This window comes from Dendrobium catenatum, unplaced genomic scaffold (genome assembly GCF_001605985.2).
Source record: "Dendrobium catenatum unplaced genomic scaffold, ASM160598v2 fragScaff_scaffold_1520, whole genome shotgun sequence".
Taxonomy (NCBI): domain Eukaryota; kingdom Viridiplantae; phylum Streptophyta; class Magnoliopsida; order Asparagales; family Orchidaceae; genus Dendrobium; species Dendrobium catenatum.
Genome location: NW_021319982.1, coordinates 1,299,497 through 1,324,671, shown reverse-complemented (window position 1 = coordinate 1,324,671; position 25,175 = coordinate 1,299,497). Strand labels below are relative to the sequence as shown.

At 34.3% G+C, this 25,175-nt stretch overlaps 2 protein-coding genes across 5 annotated transcripts; both read left to right on the top strand.

The window, feature by feature from the left end:
- Positions 1-631: 631 nt before the first annotated feature.
- On the top strand, positions 632-16,126 carry LOC110093649 (probable dolichyl-diphosphooligosaccharide--protein glycosyltransferase subunit 3). 4 transcript variants are annotated; one of them, XM_028700419.1, is made up of 2 exons: positions 632-1,766; positions 6,808-7,199. In XM_028700419.1, exon 1 carries the CDS (start codon positions 713-715, stop codon positions 1,748-1,750), a length of 1,038 nt encoding a protein of 345 aa, XP_028556252.1. In that variant the 5' UTR covers positions 632-712; the 3' UTR covers positions 1,751-1,766; positions 6,808-7,199. The 4 variants fall into 4 exon arrangements, with proteins under 4 accessions (XP_028556252.1, XP_028556251.1, XP_020674259.1 ...); XM_028700418.1 differs by having other exon boundaries at positions 633-1,774; XM_020818600.2 differs by lacking the exon at positions 6,808-7,199 and adding an exon at positions 15,767-16,126 and having other exon boundaries at positions 634-1,766.
- Positions 16,127-19,622: 3,496 nt separating this feature from the next.
- LOC110093651 (syntaxin-132) lies at positions 19,623-23,422 on the top strand. Its single transcript, XM_020818603.2, has 13 exons — positions 19,623-19,769; positions 20,195-20,308; positions 20,432-20,488; positions 20,908-20,956; positions 21,032-21,120; positions 21,760-21,833; positions 21,935-21,977; positions 22,077-22,137; positions 22,238-22,263; positions 22,357-22,434; positions 22,512-22,592; positions 22,855-22,920; positions 23,254-23,422. The coding sequence occupies exons 1-13, from the start codon at positions 19,752-19,754 to the stop codon at positions 23,410-23,412; spliced, it is 915 nt and encodes a 304-aa protein (XP_020674262.1). The 5' UTR covers positions 19,623-19,751; the 3' UTR covers positions 23,413-23,422.
- The last annotated feature ends 1,753 nt before the right edge of the window (positions 23,423-25,175 follow it).

The window sequence follows — 25,175 nt, the reverse complement described above, 5'->3', positions numbered from 1 at the left end:
TACATATGCACAATAGAACACAACAAAAATATAATTTTGAATTATAATTTTTTTATGTTAAAAAGATGCTTCAGAAAATAATAAAAAAGTTTTAGCAAATGAAAACTTAAATTTCATTTAGGACAAATTTCGTACATTTCTTATGATAATTTTTAAAATAGAAAAATAAATTTTAAAAAATATCAAAGCTGTCTCAAACAAAACTTTAGATTTGAGCGTGGTCTACAGTCTACTCAACCGTAGAAGTTCTGATCTATCATAATTCTACGCTCATGAACCTGATAAATTATTCTATGCGGAGTTCGGACGAGAACAACTGTTCCAACATGTGAGTGTACGTACACTATATATAGTGTGTGTACACATATGTGACATATATTGTATACATTATGTACATAATGTAAGTACACTCACAATTTAGACGATTATTTCCGTTCGGACTCCTGAAAAATTATTTTATGCGGATTCCATCTAGACATATAAGCATACACACATTATATATAGTATATGTATGCATATATAATATACACTATATATATTATATGTACACTCGTAATTCCTTCACACTGCCAGTCTGCCACAGTCCTAACGGACACAAAATAATTTCTCCAGCTTCCTAGTCTCACCGCCGAGCACTGTACCCCATCGCCTCCAATTACCAGACTCGTCGATCCATAATTGCAAAATTTACCCTAAGGAAACGGGGAGAAAAATGGCTCCCAGATCTGCTGTTTTCTGTCTTTCCCTCTACCTCCTCGTCATCGTCTTCTCAGTCTCTGGAACCGTCGGCGTTTCTGCGTCATCCGACGATGACCTGGTGGACGAACTGGAATCTCTCCAGTCGAAGTCGCCCTCCGGAGTGATTCATCTAGACGACCGCCTCATCTCCCGCTTCCTCACATCGGTTAAAATTCCACGCCCTTACCACCTTATCATCTTCTTTGATGCCAGCTCCCTCCGCTCCAAATCCGAACTCCACCTTCCCCAACTCCGCTCCGAGTTCGCCATAGTCTCGGAATCATTTGCTGCCCACCACCGCGGCCTCCCCTCCGCTTCCAAGCTCTTCTTCTGCGACATTGAGTTTGGCGAGTCCCAGTCTTCCTTCTCTAAATTTGGTGTCAATTCCCTACCCCATGTACGCCTTGTCTCCCCCACAACCCGATCCCTGAGCGATTCAGACTCGATGGACGCCTCTGCCTTCTCTCGCCTTGCTGACGCGATGGCAGAGTTCGTTGAATCCAAGACTAAGATCTCCGTTGGCCCCATTCTTCACCCACCGCCCGTCTCACCCCGCCAGCAAGCCGTCCTCCTCCTTGCCCTCCTCATAGCTGCCCCCTTTATCATAAAAAAGGTCCTTGCTGGAGAAACCCTGCTGCATGATTCTAGGGTGTGGATGGCCGGTGCTGTGTTCGTCTACTTCTTCAGCGTTTCAGGTTCGATGCATAATATAATTAGGAACATGCCTATGATGATGACCGACCGGGATGGGCGTCCGGTGTTCTTCTACCAGGGATCGGGGATGCAGTTGGGTGCGGAGGGATTTATCGTGGGGTTTCTGTATACTCTGGTGGGTTTGGTTCTGGCGATCGTGACACATGGATTGGTGCGTTTGAAGAGTGTGACGGTGCAGCGGGGAATGATGCTTGCGGCGATGGTTGTGGTGTATTGGGCTGTTGGGAAAGTGATTTCTTTGGATAATTGGAAGACAGGATACAGCGTCCATGCTTACTGGCCTTCCAGCTGGAAATGAAGAAAATTTTTGAAAGGTATCAAGGTATGCGATCAGCTTGTTTGTTTCTCTGTTGCTCATTTTGTCAAAAAGTTTACCTTGATGCTCTTTCAGTTGATTGGACGATACTGGTTTTTCTTTCTATACTTTTGAAGGCAATGCTTTATCACTATGAAAGTTGAAGACTTGAAGCTCTGCTGCTAGTTTGGTCTTCTTGATTGCCAGTTATTGTTATAGTATTTTTGAGCAAAATCATTTGGATTGCCCTTTTTTTTTTTCTTATATTTTGCAATACATAACAGTTGACTATATTGGAAATCTGCATGTAAAAGCTAAGTCATAAACATTGCTTAACTTTGTGCAACAAAAACATCAACCTAGGAGCAAGTATTTTCTGCAACAATAGGACAAGAAAATCTACATGATTTTGTTTAAGCCTATGATTTGATTCACTCATAAAGAAGTCATAATCATGGCATACAATAGAAGACCACTTATTAGTTTTTCCCAAAATTCAAGTACACCCTTGTTCAACAAAGTAAAAGAGATGCCTTAAATATCTGAAAACAAAAAAGAGAAGATAATTTAATGAACATAGCAAACTAAGTGGATTAAACAAACACTAAAAAAATATCATTGCAAAATTTTTTCAAAAAGGTATCAACAGTTCATCGATATGATAAGTTGGACGTTTGGAAATAAACTTATTATGATTCCTTTCTCTTTCTTTCTTCATATCTATTGTCTTCTCTATCTTTTCTTAATTCCTTCTTAATTCCTTCTTAATTTCTTTGTCAAAAACTCATGATTGTCTTATACTTCCATGCTAATTCAACTTCCATATACAACTTATAGAATCATCAATACGAAACTTGATTCTTACTTCAATATAGATTTTAAGTCAATACCTGACATATCGCCTATCTCATGATTCATGTATGATATTGAATTAATACTAACAAATCTCTCATTTGGAAATTGATTATGGCAAAACTTGGATCACATCCGTGTCTCCTCTCTAAACCAAGAAATTTAAGCTACCAAAGCCCTGAATGGCTTAAAACCATACAATCTTATTAGGATTACATGTCATTTGAGTACTTGGAAGAGACCTTTATAGCATAAATGCTTTACATTGAAGTGGTAGGTACCCTGAACTTGATCTTACATCTTCTTTTGATTTTTTTTGTTCCCCAAAGATAGTCATTTTAGTAACCCTTGCTACAGTATTGAGTTCACCTATAATGCTCTGAATTGAATCTGGTAAGAATTCATAAATTCATTTAAATTTCTATGAAAATTCAGAACTTATTTTCATTGTTAATTTTTTGTCGAAAGATTTGTGGTTTGAATTGGAAAAGTAAGAACATGTCAAGTGGAAAATTCCTTAGGAGCGCTGTGGCGCTGCCCTCTCTGTTGAGTTTGAAATCACTTGGGGGCATTATGATGCTTTAATGGTGGCGCTGAGACGCTACCTTCTTTATGTTGGGAAGCACTTGGTAGTTGCGACGTTGAGGTATCTATTTGTCTGGATAAATTTCATTGGAGCGCTTCGACATTAGGCTCTAGGCTCTCTATCTGCATGTCAAGAAATTTTCTTTGAGAGCGCTACGGTGCTAGACCAATTTTTATGTTTTTATATAAATATGTCTAACCAATACCAGTCACATATTCATTTCGCCTAAGTACCATAGAGAGGAGCTGGAGAGGTGAAGACAAGAGGAGAGAGAAAAAGAAATGAAAAGCTAGGGTTTGGCAGTTGCGGAGCCGATTTTGTTAGCATGGCCAATTGGGAAAAGTTTTCATCTTGAGGTGGTTTATCGATACCTTGTTTTAGATTTAAATTTTGATGTTTGAGTGGGTATTTTTTGGGTTGACAAAAACATAGATTTACGAAGATTTAGAAAGTTTTTATAGTGCTAGCTTTTGGTATGTTGCAGAATAGAAGATTTTGATCATATTGACAAAAAATATGAATTTTTCACGGGTGGTCTTTTTCGCACGCCATTTTAAATATTTTTGTGAGTCTGCTAATATTTTTAGAAATTACTATAGTACAAGAAATGCTTTAAAATGATGCTATGGATATTCTCTATGAATGATTTTGTGAATTGTAATTGTCAAAATGTGAGCACAAATTTTGCCCCAAAAAATCCTACTAATTAGCCATATGGGTGAAATTTTACATATTTTTATGAGATGTTACTTGCTATTTATATATATTGCAAGTGCCTATATTTCTATGTTTGTGTATGAAATGTGAAGTAAAAGGAGAAAATGTATTTGATTAACTATTGCTAGTTTTCTGAGCATTTTGTCATTTACCATAGCATGTTGCCTATTGGCTATACATTTTTGCTTTACATATTAACAAATATTGATGTATTTATGATATTATTTATATAGGTCAATGTTATGATGATTTTATGTTGATATGTTTGCAAATGTGTGCCAAAGGGAAAATTTGATATTTTTGTACTTATGTATTTGGAAGTGTGTGTGAAAAAGGAAAGAATGATATCTTTATGTTATAGTTTTGAAAAGTGTAAATGACTTATTTTTTATGCTTATGTGTATTCTGTTTTTTTTTGTGATACGTTCTACTCTATTTATGCATATTGGAAGTTTTGCTATCTTTTTGCCCATGTGCTTGAAATTATGTGTGATGAGAAAAGATAATGAATATACTAATGGATAGTGTTTGATGTTTCATATGTATATAAGGGAGATATAAGGGTTTGTGTATTTATGTAATTATCCCTATGTGCGTGATACACTCAAACAAATGTGATATGATCAAGTGGATCAGTGGATGTATAAGTGAAAGTGGAGATATAAGGAGGTGTCAAGAAATATGAAATATGAACTGTGAAGGTACATGTATACAAGTGAAGATATAAGTGAAAGTGGAGGTATAAGGAGGCACCGGAAAATGTGGAATGTGAAAGGTGCAAGGTGATATATGAAATATGAAATGACAAAGGTGACATGTGAAATGCGTTATGTAAATATGAAACATGGTTTGATTCATATGTTGTGTATTATGCCTTATCATATGTTATGTTCTGATATCAAGTTTATGTTCAAATGATATTTATGCTGTTGCTACGGTCAAGTTCAAGAAACTTTTATGTTATTACTTATGACAAGTTCATATGTTGACTTGTGACTATGATTGACACTATTAGTATTATTGTAATCATGTTAATAGTATAACATTTCACAAATGTCCTAGTGTTTAATTTAAACTATTTAACTCTTTGTTTATTCACTGTTTGGGTCTTGTGCAATTTATTTTAGTACGAATACTAAATTCTTTAGTAGGGTTTGTGTAGCCTATTGAGCAAGTGTTTGCTCGTCCAGCATTTTTTACAAGTCATTTCAAAAAAGTGTAAGGCCCCGGTTGAGTACAAAAGAGTTGATAAGGTTAAAGTCCATACTGTAGTATGGGCTCAGTAAATTTGCGCCCCGGCATCCCTTGCTTCTTTTTGAGGAGTTTTAATGGATTAAGTTCCGGGGTAAATTTTGGGTTTCAACCCACTGTTTTAACCTAACACAAGCCTAAGTCCACCAAAATCAACCTAAAAAATAAATTTGCTTCATTAGCCTAATCAAAATAGTGGTTTTCTTTTTGTTTATTTCCCTTTTTTATGTTATGTTATCTTTTTTTAACATTAAGCATCATTTCAAGTTAATGTAAATTAGTGTTATTAGTTCTCTTATTAGTTAAAATTAATAGTTAATAGTATTATGATTCTTAATTTTAGATGTTTGTAGATGTACATATACATATGCATACACATATATATCTCCTAACAAAATGATGAATGAAATTATGATGATGAGGATGAAAATGATAAAAAAAAGTGAAGAGGAAGTTTCAAAAAAGAAAAAGAAAAAAAAGGGGAGAGGAGATTTCAAAAAAAAAGAGAGAAAAAATGGGATTTTCTTGCATGCATTTTACAATTTTCATTCCCACCATTGTCAACATCCCCACAAAGGTATAATTTTTAAACTCAAAGATCCCGCATTCAACGTTTGTGTCGAGCCAGAAAACCCCCTATACGCGCTCTCGTAGCTTGGTGGGAGGAAACCCGATGCGATGCATACGGAGAGGCGGGTAGGTCCTATACACACTTTTGTGGCATGGTGGGGAGTCCTTAAAGTACTTGTACATGCTCTCGTAGCATGGCAGGGAAAACCACTTTTGTTTTCTATAGGTACTTTAAGCTCCCCATACATGCTCTCGTAGCCTGGTGGGATTGAAGATGTACGACCGCGGTGTCACCCGACATCAATTATACACGCTCTTGTAGCATGATGAGATGACTCAATTTACTGTAAAATGAGGAGACGTCGGGAGGCTATCGAAATTCGGACCGAACAGGGGACCAGACTTAATTTGAATAAAATTTGGACAAGAGGGGACTTGTGAACATGAACCTGACCTGAACAAATACATAGATCTTGAACTCAAACAAATGCACAAGGAAATTGACTTGAACAAATACATAGATCTTGAACTCAAACAAACACACAAGGAAATTGAATTTAATTGAATGAATGCATAATCATATTCAAAAGTATAAATGTCAATTAAAAGTCTTGGTCATGTGAATAAAAAAATCAATGGATCAACAAGGAACTTATACTAAAATTTCAATGAATGTGATTTGCTCGTAAGCAAATAAGAGACTTGTGGAGAACCATCATGCATGTTACAAACTATACGGGGAGACAAGGAATTTGCAACCATAACTTATCTACAAACATTGGCGAAATTACTAAAGTTGTGATTTAGCTACAAGCCTTGATTTGAAACCTTTAAACAATGACTTGTTTATAATTGATTCAAAATGAGTGTAACAAATGTAATCTACCCGCAAGTAAAATCAATTGGAAAGTGAAATAATGTGCTTGCAGTCAAAACACAAAACCTTAATGAGATACCAAGGAATACTTACCAGTATAGCACAAAAACTCAATTGAGATAACTTTAATTTGATTAATAAGTCATTAATGTTCCTCTCAAAAGAATTCCTACAATTTTTTTTTACCATTTTAGCCTCTTATTGCAGGCTTATGCCATATCATTGAGATGTTCACTATTGATCAAGTTGGTATTAGAGTATTGCTCGTTGATGCATGATGCAAGCAAAGAGGTGATATAAAGCAAAAGGAGAGCCGCTTCTTGTTTTGTACTCGAGTCGAAAGCCAGTAAAGAGATAAGGATAAAAAGAAGAAGAAAGCCAATCAATGGCTAAGAATGATTATGCAGCAACTTTAGCTAACCAAGTGGCTAGAATGACATAATAGATTGATCATGGAGTGGATAAGAATGCAACCAATCAGTATTCACTGCTATGACTAGTCGAGTCATATTTATCTGTATGATGATAAGTAAGACATGCTACAACTCTTGAAGGAAGAATTCATTGAAAATATATGCTAAATTGGAGATTCCAACGTATAATGAGACCGCTGATTTTGAGGATCTCCATGCATAGATTAAGTAGTTTGAGATTGACTTCAATCTTATATGGGTCTAACAGCCATGGCAAGTCCTTTTTTAACTAAAGTCATGCCATCATGTCTTGGCATGGTGGAATGCCCAACTATAGATGAATAAACATCAAGAGATGACTTAGGTGATGTCCAAGAAGTTGATAAAAGTAGAATTCTACCAGTGAGTTATGTAGAAAGTTATTCGAGGAATTGGCACAATTTGATGCAATAATAAGGTCAAAATGTGCAAGAATACCCCACAGAGTCCCATTGTTATGCAACATCGGGAATAAATCTTAGGGAGATACTAATACTAGTTGGTACACCTTAGAATTACAAATGAACTCCACCCATTTTCGGTCGCTAATTTCAACTATACCAATATAATTTAATATCACCATATAGTGCAAGAACTAAGGTAGAAGAAAGAAGGTTTGAGAACCATTTGAAGAGGGGTCTTCTTTAGTCTAAAAGAAGTATAGGAAGACTTGTGATAGGCTTTCATCTTTGAAGACCAATATACTTGGGAAGTTTTGTGTTTATTACTAAACCGTTCTTGTTATTGTTGTTTAACATGTTTATTGAGGTCTAGACCCCACCAAAATTTTGATCAAGATCATTGATTGTTTAAAGCGCAACTAAAAGAAAAAAAAGAAGAAGATCATTGATTGTATGACTTGCTGATGGGCCATTATAGTTATTTATATGATTTTGCATTGTGCAATCAGAAATCATATCGTGCTACAGGATTATTGTGATTTTTGAAATATGGGATTTTTGTGATTTTTGAAATATGAGAATGCTATTAATTTTTGATATTTTAAGACTGTGACATGTAAAAGAACACCATTGCTTAATTAAGTTTTTTACATTTCTCTTAAGGTGTTAGATGGTCATGAATTTTTTGAATCAGAAGTGTTAATAACTTCCGATTGATACCATCTACTTGTGTTAGCATGATGCTTGAATCTTTTTTTGGTGAATTCATTCCTTGCTATTTTTTATCTACATATTTTATAGTTGGTTTCCATGTGCAATTGAATTTGGTCAAATCTTGTATGATCTAAAATTTTAATTATGCTTTGATTGTGGATCATTATGTGGTTTTCATTCATTATGCATTTCTTTGATAATTATTTATTTGGGTGGTCATTAAATTTTCATTTGAGGCGGATTTTATGTATATATATTTTTAATTTTTATCAAAAGAGAGTTGCCTAAATAGAAGTTTGTGTTTGGTTTTGGGTATTTTATCTTAGATTTGAATTAGGAAATCTTAAATCCTAAGATCTTCTGCATCAACATTAGGTAGAAATACTTTTCAGGGTCATCATGTCTACTCCATTTCACATATACTACTATTCACAATGCTTTTACCATATGCATTATCTTGATTATTGAGTATGAAATTTAAATTTATTAATAAATATCTTGTATAGGATTTAACATAATGCCCACATGTTAACTGTATTATATGATGATCGTCACGGGGTTCATTTCTCATCTGTATAAAACGAAAACTATTCAAAATTGAATTAAAGGTTTGTTATCATAGCAAAAATATTCAAATATATACTTTTTCTATTTCACAGAACCAAGTTGCAAATCACTTTTTTCACAGCAGATCTAGTTGTGTTAGTTTTGCTGATTATTTTTCATAGAGTCGTTCGTTATATTCTTGGGTTCAAATATCTTAGCAAGTTAAATCTTCTACATAAAATAAGTGCACTATAAGGCCCACAAGTCATAAAACATTAGTATCATTTACGTATAGACAAGGTAAATTTCACCTGACATTAAAATTTATTTTATTGCGTTCTGAAAGTTATAAATCCTTACAACTTCTTACTCATCATTATTTAGATGTCGATGGCAGTTGTGCTTAGTTATAGTTAAAAACATGGTGATTGAAAATTGTAAGTGACCTCTGTGGTTCTAATGTAGCCACCATCGCTTGTTTGAACTTGATCCCATCTTTTCTGAATGTCTGACTCAAATTACATGAAGCAAAATGTAGAGATCTTTTCAACTTTGCAAGCTTTACATATTGAGCCTTTAACATTTGACTTATTACGTAAATTTTTTTTTAAGTGGTGCATAGTTCTATGAGGAATATTTTGAATTACAGGTTCTTAAACTAGAAAAGCTTAGATAAACTAAATAATAGCATCACCCAAAGGAATGCATCCACCAAGATTGTGTTGAGCCACCAACACTTGCCTTGTAAGTTAGGTGGACCAAGAACTACTTCATAGAGTTAGAATGGTAGTGGTAAAATTTCTCAACTTAGCAAATGATTTCAACTACATACTTTTCTAATTCTTCAGGTGATCAACATATGTAATGATTGGGCATGTTAGGAATGAAATGTGTTAGATGTTGGCTTTAGTTGCAAGTCACAAAGAAATTGAAGTGAATAAATTTTGAAACAATACATAATAATCTCAAGTGTCCATTCGATAAAATTTTGCTAAAATTGATGCAAACATGTCTGGAAATCTCAAATTTGTAATGCAAATATTCATTTTTAGTTTCATCGCTTTGTCAATTACCCTAAATCTTCTGTAATTAATCTCTCCTAAATCTTCTATAATTAATCTCAATCAACTCTATCTTGGGGCTCATACATAATAACTCAAAATCAAGTATGACATTCATATTATCTTTGGTTTATCCTAACATCCATCATTGTGCTAACATATTCTCCATTTTATTCTCCCGATATGCATTACATCAATTTTAACCTTTGGTTTATCCTAACATATGCATTACATTATGTTGAATAAGATTAAAATTTCAATATGAAACTTAAAAAAAATGCACCTCTTGACCTAATTATGTTTACTTGCCAAATCCATGGATAATCTGTTTTTTGCCAAATTTGTTGTGTGATTTTAAGCATTATGGATTTTGACCTCAACCATTATTTTGAAGATGATCTGATCAAATAAGTTGAAAATGGTAGAAGACTGAAGTGACGTCAAATGAAAGTGCTTCATAATGTCTTGATCAAAATTGAAATCACTGGATCATTACTCATTACATGAAACGGACTACACTGATTTATCCGGGGCATTGGAAACTATTTGGACATGCACTTATATTACTTAGGTCATCGCACAGGAGCAATTCAAAAGTTAAAAGTTTAAGCTATTACAAATGGCATCAAAGCAATTAGCCAGCTAGAAGATGAGAACTAAATGTTATTCAAGACAAAGTGCTATGTCATAGGAGCCACCTCTTGAATCCTGTATGAGACAAAGTGCTACGTGATGAGAGCCACCACTTGAACTTGCAGGGGCCACCTCTAGAATTTTATATGCATGGTGGATGATTTTGGGATAATGATACTGACGAGGACGTTAACTACTTAAGTGGGGAAGATTGTAAAACCTTTTAAGTATAAAAAGTTAAACTCTTAAACATCGAGACCCATTTTGGTGTAATGGTTGAAATTTCATTAATAAACATTGTAGTTAAGCACTTAAGCATGCTCATCCCGAAAAAATTCTAGGATGGGTGACCTCCTAGGAAGTTGCATCAACATGACAAAATCGTGAGGCCCTTAGCCCAAAACGGTCAATATCTCGATAGTTAAGAGTTTGAGCTGTTACAATTCAAGTCCTGCTTCTATGATTACTACTCTTATTAGAGTGTAACAAATTCACTAAGATATTTATCTATGATTTTTTATCAGAACACTGATTTTTTTTAAAAAAAAATTTATTGAGTTTAATTTTATATATATATATATAATGTCAATCAGTGACATGACTTTGATGATTTTAGTCTCTGTTTACATTGAAGAGAAGGAAATTAAATGGTTAAAAAGCTCAAGTCAATAGCCGCTAATTCATAAACCATCTGACAATCAGGGAATTTTATTTTGTTTCTTTCACTTTCCTTCAATCCAAACAGACTTAATTTTCTTTGGATTTAATTATTTTTAAATTTTATTGCTAGTAGTAAATATTATATTAAGTTTAATAGCCTTTTTTTTAAAAAATTATTTGCTACATACACTAGAATTCCCATCAAAAATTTTTTTAACATCTCCGCCAAAAATTTTCTAGCTTATCAACCCATTAATGAAGGGTTAAGAGTTTTATTTTGTTGGAATATCAAGTATGTTGTATTTATATTTGTCTGTGGATGATATCATAATCATGCTCACAGGATTCATGAGGTTTTAGTGATTTAGATGAATGAGAGAGTAGAACTAAAAATATGCTCTAAAGGAAAACAAGTTATCTAGAGAGAGAAAATATAAAATTTGATTTAGAATAAATTTGAATTATAGAAAATTTTCTCTTTTTTCTACTATTCCCTCTCAAAATGGAGCTATTATTCTGTGCGGACTCCGGATGGTTTTCCCGTCCGGTTACACGCTCGGTACTTAACGCGGGTATATTTTTAGGATTACGTGGCGTATTTTTATTGGTCTCCGAATGCTGTCCGAACTCCCCATAGAATAATAAATCCTCAAAATGACCCTCTGATACTTTATTTATAAGATTTAGGGCATTACAGGAAATGGTCAACCAAAGTAACACGACTTTAAAATATAATGTGTGGCTTAGAGCATGTGGCTAAGTAAATTTATGAAATGAATACACATGGATAGTATCTCATTAGGCACGAGTCTTGATGTGCAAGACTCATCAAATGAGGTTGTTGATAAACTAGGTGATATCAGCCACATGAAGTTGGCTATGTGAAGGGCGAATTCAGCCACTTAAAGTTGGCCTCTAAAGGGTGAATTCAGCCAGCTAAACTAGGTTTATGATTTTTGGATCTACATTTATTTTAGTGATTCTCTTGTATCTTTGGATAGTAACTTACAAAAAGAACAAAAGAATGAATGAAAGTATTTTTTGAGTCGATCATCAATCATTTTGATTTGTTTATTAAGTCAATGATAATTGTTTTGCTTTGCTTATTTTATTTTTTTTATGAATTTCCTTGATATTTTTTTTTTCCTCAATGAGACTCAGATTCAAAATCAAGTGTGAAGGTTGGCTTTGTTAAGCATAAACTATCCATCTACCTGAGGGTTTTAACTCTCATATAAGAAATTTGTGGGGGCCTTATCTCTCATACAGGAAATTCATAGCCTTTTGCGTAGTCGGCCAAGTATTTATTTTGATAATTATTCTTTTTATAATGTGAACTCTTTTCATTGTTTTCTTTCTTATTTTCCTGTTTTATGAAAAAGAAAAGTTCCGAGGGTTGCCTGTGTACTATATTAGATTAAATTGAAGGGACGATGTAATTTCCTTGGTGTTCTTGGAAACTTTGGATCCGGTGGATGCATATTTGCTAAGTTCATTGAGCTAAAAAAGTTTACAGCAAATCCTTGATCACATTCTAATATTTACTTGGATAATTTCCTATTCATGATGCTGGGTGATGCTTGATACATGTTCATGCTCACCGCACCTTTGGAGATTTTGGATCCATATTTGTTTTTGGATGATATCAGAATCATACTCGTTGGATTCATGGCATTTTAGTGAATCAAAGGAATGGGAGAGAATAGAGAGAGACACATGTAAAGGTAAATAAGGAATCTAGAAATATAAACTCTATGATCTGATTAGAATAAACTTGAGTACAAAAACTGATGGGGACATCAAAACTTGGAGGGTTTATCATCGTAGAGGGTGGAGATCTTAGGCCTTGATTGAGTCTTTACATTTTTAGTTTTCATGTGTTGTAGAAGCTTTATGTGGTGTTATTTATTTTATTACAATTTTACCCTCACTTGAAGGAGCTTTTGTGTTGTTTGGCCAAGGGCCTTCTTGTTTTTTGTTTTTTCATGTTTTGGGTGCCTATATATATGACCCATTATTCTTTTGTATGGATTATGCATGTTTTGATATAAATCTCTGGTTATATGCTTCCTCTTCTCTGGGTGAGTTGGGTTTGCGTGAAGTCCTTTGAAGAAAGACAAAGAAATACCCAACAGCGTGTGAGCTCTTGGTTGGTATCATCTTCCCTCTCTCTCTCTTTCTTCTCCCTCCTTAGCCGCCCAAATAGCCTCCCACCGCTGCAGCAACCTGCCTTCAACCAGCAACCACCTCCCTCCCTTCCCCTCTAATCGCCTCCATCTTCTTCCCAACATCCTTAACTCTTGGACTTCCCAATCCTGCAATTAATTCATATTAATTGAGCATTATTTCAATTCATTCTGACCTTTGGAGATCCACAACCGCTTTAACTTTTCCCCTACCCAAGTAAGCCACATCAACCCTTTCTCTTTCATAAGCAGCCAGCCCCACCTCTTCACCTGCCAAGCTGACTTTTCCTTTTCCCAAGCCAACTAATTCTCTTCCCAAGTAAGCCACATTAGTCCTTTCTTTTCCCCTAGTAGCCAAACCCCACCTCTTCACTTCCCAAGCTGACTTCTCCCTCTCCAAGCCACTAAAAATCGGCCAAATCATCTCTCCCCTCCTTCCCATGCAGCTAGTCTGGCTTTCCCCTCTAAACCCCAAAACTGTGAACCTTTCCACTTCCAAACCCTCATCTAGCTGAAACTTTCTTTTCCCTCTCCATTATTTTACCTCTCCAAGGAAATCTAGCTTTTGCTAATGCAACAAGGGCATTGATTCAACAAAGAAAAAGGGTTTCAAGGGAAAGCCAAGGAAAAACCGGCCATTATTTCATCAAGGACTTCATTTCTACCATTCATGAGCTAAATATCAATCCTCCACTTGTTCTTCATCTAACTAAATATTGGATTGGTTTTCTCATTTCATCTATAGGCATCATCTCATACGTGTTAATCTTGATTAATCCGCCAAGTTCTACTTAAATTTGTGCAAATAGAAACTCTAGTGTTAGTCCTTTAATTAAATGTTGGACTTGTGCCAACCCATGTTAGCTAATCTAAACTGATTCACCTTTTGTTATTGTTTAGCCTTTACTTGTTAGTTTCTTTGTATCACATAATCTAATAGTTCAAATTTTCTTATTTTTCTTAATGTTTTATGAAGTTTATTTTGATGTCTTTGATGCTATCTTAGCATAAATCTCTATTTGCATGACTTATTTTATTTAGTTCTACATCATGAACTCTCTTTTCTATCTTATGATCTTTTATTTATAGAGTTTTGAGTGCTATAGAAAAGACTATACTAAACTAATACATCTTTAAAAATATATCCCATAACTTAAATTGTATGGTTAATTAAATTTATGAGATGGAGTGCACGTAGCGGTATTTCATTGTGCTCAAGCCTTAATGGGCGAGACTCTCAGCAAATGAGGTTGTTGATAAACTAGTTAAAGTTCGGCTACCATAAGGGTAAATTTGGTCACCTTAAGTTGGCCATCTAATTCTGGCTTATGATATTTGGACCTACACATCCTTTTAAGTGTTATTCTTCATTTGTTTTATAATTATTATAACTGTAAAGAATGTTTGGAAAGCTAAAGTTCTCTATATGCAAAATATTGGTAAACATTAGGCTCTGTTTTGTCTCAAGGAACTGAATGAAAGTAGATGAGAAGGAAATGAAACTGGCAATAGAATTGTATTAAAACTAGTTTTCACTCCTTTGATTGATAAGTAATCGAGTGCAAAATAAGAAAATGGAGGATATGTGATTCACAAGCATAATCTGGTAAATTTTCATCTATTTCCTATCAGTATTGGGCATCGAGTTGTAAATAAAATTATGATATAAAATAACTTCACATTTCCTCAAATTCTTTAAAAACCAAACAAACCCATACTGACTAAGGCTTCGTTTGGGACAACTTTTTTTTATGCTTTTTAAAGCAGCTTTTTAGTACAAAATTTTTTAATTTTGTATTAGAAAGTTGCTTTAAGAAGCAGTAAGAAAGCCGTCCCAAATGAAGCCTAAGTTGGATCTTGTCTTCTTCTAAGATGGATATAGTTCTGCTAATTTTCTTTGAAATTTTGAAATTTACGTGCACATTAGGCTGCATGATAGAGAGCTTTTGAACACTTCTTGCGTTTGTGAATACGCATAATTGATTTGGCTGTCTCTTCTGGTAGGAAAATCGCCAATTGGTTGCATGACCATCATTTACTACGCTGAAAGCTCATTTGAAATATTAATGAAATTCATTAAATTGTATGATGCAATAAGAAATCAAAATTTAAAAACTCTTTCGTATTCACTTATAAAATAAGTGAAAAGTGAAACATTAGCTTATTAACGATTTGATATGCATTCCATTTGTTCATTTAGCTGTATGGTTTTCTTAAGGCATCTCCAAGACTCCAACTGAACGCGATTCTCTTGTTTGCAACTTTGGCGAGCGTCCACCTGAATGGCGATTGGAAACGTATTTTGCCATTTTATCTTGGCTGTAAACAGTGCGATGTCAATATTGGTGTTGTGCTATTCACCCGACGCCAATAAATATAAAACAAAGACAAGAATATATACTTTTTTTTTTTGTTAAACATAGAGTTCAGTTGGAGATGAATTATTGTTTTGATATGTTTGATATGACTTCATTTTGAAGTGAAAATTTTATTATTTCTTTCCTTTTTTGCAGTTCTCCGGTGGACAGGATTGGTGAATTGGCGCCTTCAGATCATAGCAATTAAACTTCGATCCGAACTCTAAAGTTTTTTTTTTCTTTCACTTCTTTTACAAGTTATTACAGGAGTTCCTAATTTTGCTACTTAAAAAGAGAATTTTCCTTAATTCTAATGCTGTTATATTTACTACTAGCAAATGCAGCAATGCTGGAGTTTTCTTAAAGCATTACAGAAGCTTTTCTGACTCTAATAGTCTGATACTTCGATCAGGAACTTGTAATTCTGTTGCTTTATTATCTTTTTAAGTTTCATTAAGATTTTAAAACTTTTTTGTTAAAATTTGAAATTTTTGATATGAAATTTGTGTTTTGACATCTAAGTTTTCCAGAAGGAAAACAAATAGCTTGCTTATTTTTCTATCTCCTGCCTGCTTTATGTGGGATATCTTCCTAATTTTTTTCTGAAGTATTTTTCTAGTTTTTTTATTTAATCAGTAAAAAATAGTGTTCAAAAGTTGTCTCAAATCAGTTTAAGGTTTTATTTGGAACCTTTTTTTTTTGCTATTTTGTAAATCTGTTTTTTAGTAGTAAAATTTTTTGTATTAAAAAATTGCTTTAAAAATTATTAGAAAAGTTGCCTTAAATAAAGTCTAAATTTATTATAGAAAGTAAGCTTTTAGTATAAAAGCTTTTGAAAGCAACAAAAAAAGTGACCAAAAAGAAATTGTGATCGTAGTTTGAAAAATAAAACACCAAAAAAGTTGTCTTACGCCGTGTTTGGGATAGATTTTTTATTATTTTTGAAGCAATTTTTTAATATCACTTTTTTAGTTCAAAAAATTTTTATAATTTTTTTTAAACAAGCTATAAAAAAGGCATCTCAAATGATGCCTTAATCGAATGGAAGCCTTGTCAAATTTTTTGGTTAATTCTTTATTTTTAATGAAATATCTTTAACTAAAATCGCTATTTCAGGATGAAAGCTACTAACAAATAATTATTTTTGCTTAACTCTCAAGTATAAACAAAAAAATAACTGTTTTGTTTCTTATGGATAAATAAAAATGGCATCTGAGCACCAAGCTATATATATACTTAGCTATGATTATTTATTTTCTTATGTTATATTATATATGACTTGGTGGTTGAGCACGGTTGGTAACGCCTCATTTCGGGTTCGAATCCCACCTATTACGGCCTCACCTTTTTAGTGGGGCAAAGCAAGTGTGAGCCCGATGCTGGTGGGTGACCTCGCTAGGTTCCGCTAATGTATTAGTAATTAGTTATGACGTCAAGTACTCCTTTTGGAGTGACAGCGTTTAGATATCCTATTAAATAAATAAATATTTGATATAATCTTTGAGATGTGTTGCGTCTTGGAATATTCATGGCGGTAGATAAATATATAGTTTAACATCTTAGCATTGTACGAAGATCCAGCACACAAGTAGATAAGGGAGAGAGTGTAGTGTTCATAAGAGACAACAGAGTTTTTATGTGAAAACCCCTAAAAAGGGGGAAAAACCACGGGGCCTGGCCCAGTTTGAATGAATCCACTAATATTTGCAGTCGATTACAAATGAGGCCCTTCCTTGGAAGGAACTTTTATTACGTTCGGTGCAAGGACGTAGAGGAACGTCCGGTCGGAGGCAATTTCCCGTCCAAAAACTAGGTATTTGCTCGGTACAACTAGGTATTATTTGATAATAATGAAGAATACCGTTCTATGAAGACCAATACCGAGTTATACCGAGCTGTAACGAGAAATATCGAGTTGTACCAAGTTTTTATGGGAAAAACTCGGTACAACTTTGGTATAACTCGGTATTTGCTCGATAAAGCCCGGTATAACTCGGTATTGGGTCTTCAAATGATGGTATTCTTCGTTATTGTTTGGTATTGCTAGGTATTTGCTCGGTACAACTCGCTTTTTGGCGGGAATTTGCCTTCGACCGGACGTTCCTCCACGTCCGGTCCGAGGACGTAATAATTGTTCCCTTGGAAGAAGGCATTGGCTTGATGGTACAAATATACATCATATAAATCACATAACATTGTGAGAATTATGATATATATGTGTTTGTTTGGTTGGCTTGACCATAGTCGATAGGATAGAGGTCGGAAAGACTGTTGTCTGGCGATGGAGGTCGGAAGGACTGTAGTAGGTGACGGAGGTCAGAAGGACCGTAGTCGGTAGGAGATAGGGGTTTGGAAGACCGTATTGGCAGGAGACCGGGGTCAGAAAGACCGTTGTCTAGTGATGGAGGTTGGAAGGACCGTAGTCGGCAGAAGACAGGGGTCTGAAAGACCGTAGTTGGCAAGAGACCAAGGTCAGAAAGACCATTGTCTGGTGATGTAGGTCGGAAGAACTATAGTAGGGAATGGAGGTCGGAAGGACCGTAGTCGGCAGGAGACAGGGGTCCGAAAGACCGTAGTTGCCAGGAGACCGGGGTTAGAAAGACTGTTGTCTAACGATGTAGGTCGGAAAGACCGTAGTAGGCGACGGAGGTCGGAAGGATCATAGTCGGCAGTAGACAGTGGTCCAAAAGACCGTTGTAGTAGGATGGTACTCTAGTAAAATTCTGGGCATAAGGTGGTGTCTTGATAGAAGTTCGGGCCTCAGGTGGTGGTCCGATGGAAGTCCGGGTCTCAGGTGGTGGTCCGGCGAGCAACGATGTCAGGCGGTGGTGCGGCGGAGGTGAGGGCCTCAAGTGGTGGTCCGGCGGAGGTGAGGGCCTCAAGTGGTGGTCTGGCGGAGCTTAGGGCCTCAAGTGGTGGTCTGGCGGTGCTCAGGGCCTCAAGTGGTGGTCCGGTGGAGTAACGACGTCAGGCGGTGGTCCGGCGGAGGTGAGGGCCTCAAGTGGTGGTCTTGTGGAGCACATGGCCTCAAGTGATGGTCCGGCAGAAGTCCGGGCCTCAAGTGGTGGCCTGGTGGAGCACAGGGCCTCAAGTGGTAGTCCGGCGGAAGTCCGGGCCTCAAGTGGTTGTTCGGCGGAGCAACGACGTCAGACGATGGTCTGGCAGAACTCAGGCCGTGGTCGAGGAGGAGCTTCTTCCTTCTCTTCTTCTCCTCTTGCTCCGATCCTTTTTCAAGAGAAATGAGTGGTATATTTATAGATTTCGGGAGTGGCATGGCCCGTAAATAGGCGAGAGATCAAGTAAATGGGGAGTGGTTGGATGGACGGCCGATATTGAATCCCTTGATTGTTGACCGTTCGTCAGACATTTGAAGATCTTAATGATGTCTGAATTCAGCGATCTTGAGCTCTTTGGATTCGTCTCGTTGAGCCGCTCGATTCGACTATAAGCACGCCATTTTTAAAAACCGATAGATAACCCAAATTATGGTTCAAATCTTCCAACAGTGCTTCGGGTCCTTGATTTGGACTTATTTGGGCTCGGAATGAGTTGAATTTGGTGTCGTTGAGTTCATATTTCCGAGACGCTGAGTTCGACTATAAGTTGACTGAAGTCGGAGTTCAGATGGTTCCAATTTTAATTTTGGAAGTTTCCAATTTGATTTTGCCTCGAGATTTGTGCCTCATGATAATTTTTGGATGACGTATCAAGATGAAAAAATATTTTTTTTAAATTTGTCCATGGATTGATTAGAATGCAGGATAGAGAGCATGATGGAAGATTTCCACGACAGATTATTCAGAAAGAGGAAGGTTTAGGATCAAATGAGCCTTTGTTCCAGAGAAAATTTTGCATAAGTTTTATGATGATCATTATTATTTTTTTTAATTTTGGCTGGTTAATCATGTGTAGCACACATTTTAAAGCAAATTTAACGGGTGAATTTGGGTCCTCCTTCATTACTAGATGCCTAAGCAATTGAACTGGCTCTTGCTGGCCGGCCGGCCTTATATCTATCCTTTCTATTTGGCTTTTAAAATTTCTTGGTATCTTCCCTTCAGTTTCTCATCTCTGCTCCTCCCTCTCTTTCTTTCTCTGCTCTCAGTTCCTCCTCAATCAGACTGCAAAAGAGCGAGCGACAATGAACGACCTTCTGAAGGTAAAACTAGCTTTCATTTCCCTTGTGCTTCTAAAATTTAATTTTAGCTTTTACATTTCTTGCATGTTTTATTTTAACGACTTTGATTTGATTCTTCTGTAATTATAAGCTGTTTATCTCCAACGTTAAAATGTTGTTGGAACTAATTAGAGGATCTCAGAGCAGCAATTTTTGCTCTCTTTTCCGTTTGATTTGGTTCTGTTGTTTGAATACTGAAACTTTGTAAATATTGGATGAAAAATTGTAATCACAACGGCTCGTTATGAAAGATGATTACTTGAAATATGGATTCCTGGAGGATGCTGATGAGACTTATTATCAACTTAATGGATGATAATTGAGAATTTAACAAAGAAAAATCATGATTAAGGCACAATAAAGACTAGCTAGCTCTAGATATTAACATTTGTTCTCCTCTTTTGTAGGATTCTTCTGCAGCTTCTAGACATAGATCTTCTCCAGGTGGGTTAGATATTGAGATAGGAATTCCAGTGGAAAGTATCAAATCAGATTATGGCATGGAAGAATTTTTCAAAAAGGTACCAAAATTCAGCAACGCTTCTCATAATTAGAACATTTAATCAAATCATGATTTTCTTTGAGCTTTTTGTACAAAGTTCTTAACTATGTTAACATTTTGCATCTTTACTACATTGTATTAGGTAAAAGAGGTTGAGGATTTGATGGAGAAACTCACTATGAATCTGAAGAAGCTTCAGGTATGCTCAGAACTTTCAGTAATCTCTTGTTACAAGCTTAGGAAAAGGATGAATTATTCTCTGCGGACACCGGATGGGGAGAACCATCCAATTTATCTGCGCTTTTACTGTCCACAGAGACACAACAAGACGGTTCTTCCCGTCCGGTGTCCGCACAAAATAATCTCTCTAGGAAATGAGCCTTAACAGTCTCTCTTGTTCTCATCTCATGCTTACATCATCTATGAATGTTAAGACATGCGATATTTTAGGTATCAGCTTGGCATTAGATTGTTAAAAAAATATTGACAACCCAAATTATAACAAGAATTTGACTATTGATACATCTAGCTCAATTTTAGATTTTATTTGAGATGGCTTTCTTGCTGCTTCTTAAAGCAACTTTTTAGTTAAAAATTTAAATACTTAAATAATTTCAGGAAGCCAATGAGGAGACAAAGTCTATCACCAAAGCCTCTGCAATGAAAGGTAGGTAGCATAACCCTATTGTTCTTCATCTTTTGCAATATGAATTATTACTACTGAGTTTGAATTCATTTCCAGCAATCAAGAAAAGAATGCATAAAGAGATGGATGAAGTGGGAAAAATCTCACGCACAATCAAAGTGAAGTTGGAAGAAATTGATCAAGATGTAAGAATTCTTTCTAATAACGAAAATTACTAATATATTTAAGTTTCGTTTGGGATGAATTTTTTACAGCTTCTTAAAGCAACTTTTTAGTATAAAAGTTTTAATTTTGTACTAAAAAACGACTTTAAGAAGCAGTGAGAAAGCCGTCCCAAATAAAGCCTTAGTGTTTTAATAGAAAAATGTTATGTTATGATATACTGATATAATTAGTATCAACATTGAGCTATTTTTATATGATTAAGGTTTCATTTGGGATGGCTTTCTAACTGCTTTAACAAGCAGTAAGAAAGTCATCCCAAACGAAGCCTAAATTATCCGATAATGTACCTAAATTATTAGACAAATATAACTAATGCAATTAAACCATCATACAAGATAACTTATAAATAGGTAGATATTCACAAGTATGATCATAATAGAAAAATTATTGTGAATGCTTGCTATTTCAATTGAATTGTCTACTAATTTAGTTTTATTTGTCTAATAGTTTAATTATATTGTTTAATAATTTAGATGCATTGAGGGATAACACACAATGCATGAAATTAATGACATTGTGTAATAAAAATAGTCCCATCCTATACAAATATATTTTTTATTCGAATACCAATTGGTTTTTCTTCTCCATTTCATTTCTAGAATTTATTCAACCGGAAGAAACCAGGTTGTGAAAAAGGAACAGCTGTTGATCGATCAAGATTGTCCATGACAGTGTAAGATTCCAGACAAATTCAACCCAAAAGTTCTGATTTATTTTATTTTATTTTGGTGTTTAGTTTGTGTATTTTATCACTCTGACTTCGGTTAATCGCAGTTCCTTGAAAAAAAAGTTGAAGGATAGCATGAATGACTTTCAGGTACTTAATTTTCTTCTCTAATCCAAGCTTTTTATCGCTTAATTTAGAAATAAAGGCTTCTTATTAACTGTTTAAGATCCACTGAACCTTCACTTACAGATCCTAAGACAAACTATACAAGATGAATACAGGGAGGTGATTGAGAGAAGGGTCTTTACAGGTTAGTGATCTCAATTGCTATCAAAATATTATATTAAAAACTATTGAGAGTAAAAACTTGTTTGATTTTTTACAACTTTTTTATATGTTATAATGAGCAGTAACTGGGACTAAGCCAACTGAGGAGGTGAGCTCTATATGAAGGCAAATCTGTCCAATATTATCTATTTCCAAAATCTGTTTTCTAATCTATGTTTTTTAACTGTGAAAACCTATCTAGATGATTGACCAACTGATTGAAACTGGAGATAGTGAGAAAATCTTTCAAAAGGCTATTAATGAAATGGGAAGAGGACAGGTTTACATTCATCTGAAATGAGAAACTGATTATCTGATTTAATAAGTTAATTATTCATAGCCTGACAATGGTTTCAGGTGGTCGATGCCTTAGAAGAGATTCAAGAAAGGCATGATGCTGTCATGGAGATTGAGAAGAAATTACTCGAGCTGCAACAGGTTTCTTCCCCTCTAAATTTGGATTATTTTGAAGTTGCTTTATGAATAATTTGTGAGTGTTCTAACAAGTATTATTATTATTTTTAATATTTTTACACAAATATAATATAATGATTTCTAAATTTACTTCTAATTTTGCATTTGATCTCATTGTTACTGTAACATCTTCTACTCTTCTTAAGCTATGATGTAATTCTATGTATATGATATTATTGTTTGTCTGTAAAACTATGTTAATTCTATGGAATATCTTGTGTTTCAGATATTTACAGACATGGCACTTCTAGTTGAAGCACAAGGAGAACTGCTAGATAATATTGAAAACCAGGTTTGCCACTCAATCTATGCTTTGTTGAGATCAATAAAATAACAAAATGCATTTAGGCTTCGTTTGGGACAGCTTTCTTATTGCTTCTTAAAGCAGCTTTCTAGTATAAAAATTTTAATTTTGTAATAAAAAAATAGTCAGAAACGAAGCCTAAATTGTATTGGTAGATGATTCTTATAATTTTTTTTTTTTCACTTAGATTTTGTGTCTCAGATTTATACTTAATCAAAATGATTAGGATGACAGAATCGGTTACCTATTTGTTCAATATGAATTCAACAAATTTTCTTTCTCAAAATTATAATTATCATCAAACTGAATTTTTTTTTCCAGGTCGCAAATGCAGTGAACCATGTACAGAGTGGAACAGAAGCTCTTCAAATTGCAAAGAGCCTGCAGAAGAAATCAAGAAAATGTATGATGATAGCCATCATCTTATTTCTAATTGTTGCTGCCATCATTGTTCTCACAATTGTTAAACCTTGGAAATGAAAAAGAAAAGCAAAAACATTTCAGAATTTTCTTTTCTCTTAACAATCATGATTTGTTTATCTCTATGTGATGTGAACTTTCTGTTCATATATCTCTTGATCTGAGTGTCAAATTTCATTATTTTTTACTGCAGATAATATTGTTGGTTTTCCAAAACTTTTGCCAAATGAAATAGCTACATTTTAAACATATGTGATGTTTGTATGCAAGCGAAGCTGAGGAGCATGAGGCAATTTTCAGCAAATGTTACATCTTTTGATGATTCATGATTTAGAGATGATGTTGATGTTATATGAAAGCTTAATCAATATGTGGAAGCAAACAACATACGCTAAAATAATATTACAGAAGAACTACAAAACTTGCACTTTATATGGTTACTTAGATGTTATGCTATATTTTCAACATGTTACAAAAGAGTTAAGTATAGTTAATGTTATATATTCCTAACATGTTATATAATATTTAAATAGAAGAGGAACAAAAAATTCAATGTAAATTTTAGGCCAACATTATATCTTTTCATGGTATATGGCTCATAGATGATGTTAACATTATCTTGTAACATTACTGTAGTAGATGGCGGATGCGACTTGAGCGGGATTTGGGTATGGGCATCAGCTTCAGCATGTATTTTTTTTATATCTTTTTTTTATGCCGTGGAGGTCAACAAAAGATTGTTGTAAAGTTGCTGTGGAAAAATAACTTTTTAAAAACGTTTTGTAGAAAGCAGTTTCCTAAAACAAAAATTTATAGAAAGCAATAAAGAAATAATGATCAAATAAAAAATATGATTGCGTTTTAAAAAGCAAAGCAGTAAGAAAGCTCTCTTAAATGAAACCTCAATCTATTTTGGATGGTTGGAATCAATTGTGTTTGTACTAGCCATTGAAAATGAATTCAGCTTTGAATGTTAATTATTAGTAATTACTTTCTTTGAATATTTTAACTAACATTTGGCATATGCAAATTACAATTCAAATTTGATCACATTTGCCAATCAATTGATGATTTTTCATTTATTAAAGTATTTATTAATTAATGATAAGTTTACAAAATGTTTAATATCAATGAAATACAATTAGAGGACAATATTGTCTTTCTAAGACTTCTATTTTTCCCTAAATGCTCATATAAATCAATGCCAAATGGCACCAAAATATGTGATCACTTTTAACAAATACTCTAATAGGTGGAAGACAAACTTTCTAGTCACATATAAATTTTGCAACTTTGTTTTAATCTCCCGTTTGCTTAACAAACTCAAAGTCAACCTATAGTAAGCATGAGATGTGTATAATAAAACATAGAAAATGTATATGTATTTAAAATAAGAACAAAAGATGATTCATCAATCTTCCATCATATTATCTTTATATTTCTATATATTTATTATTAATTATATTATGATACTTTGAATCATTAATATATGCATGAACCGATAAAAAATCAAATGATTCCTAAACGAGTCATCTATTTGTGAAGCTCCTAACTCGACTAGCCAATATCTAAAAGGGTTTTACTAACTTATAAATATACTACAAATATGCATACATATTTTATATGTTATAATAAATTATTAAGTATTTTATTATCGATATAACTAGTATTTATGATAACTAGATGATTGAGAGTTCGAGTTATTATAAACATTATTAAAGCAATAAGCCAACTGAAAGATTGGAGGGCAATTTTTAGGATATTAAGTATTATTTTTTAAAAATTTAAAAGTAGGCATAATCCCCCGTTTAACGGGCGATTAG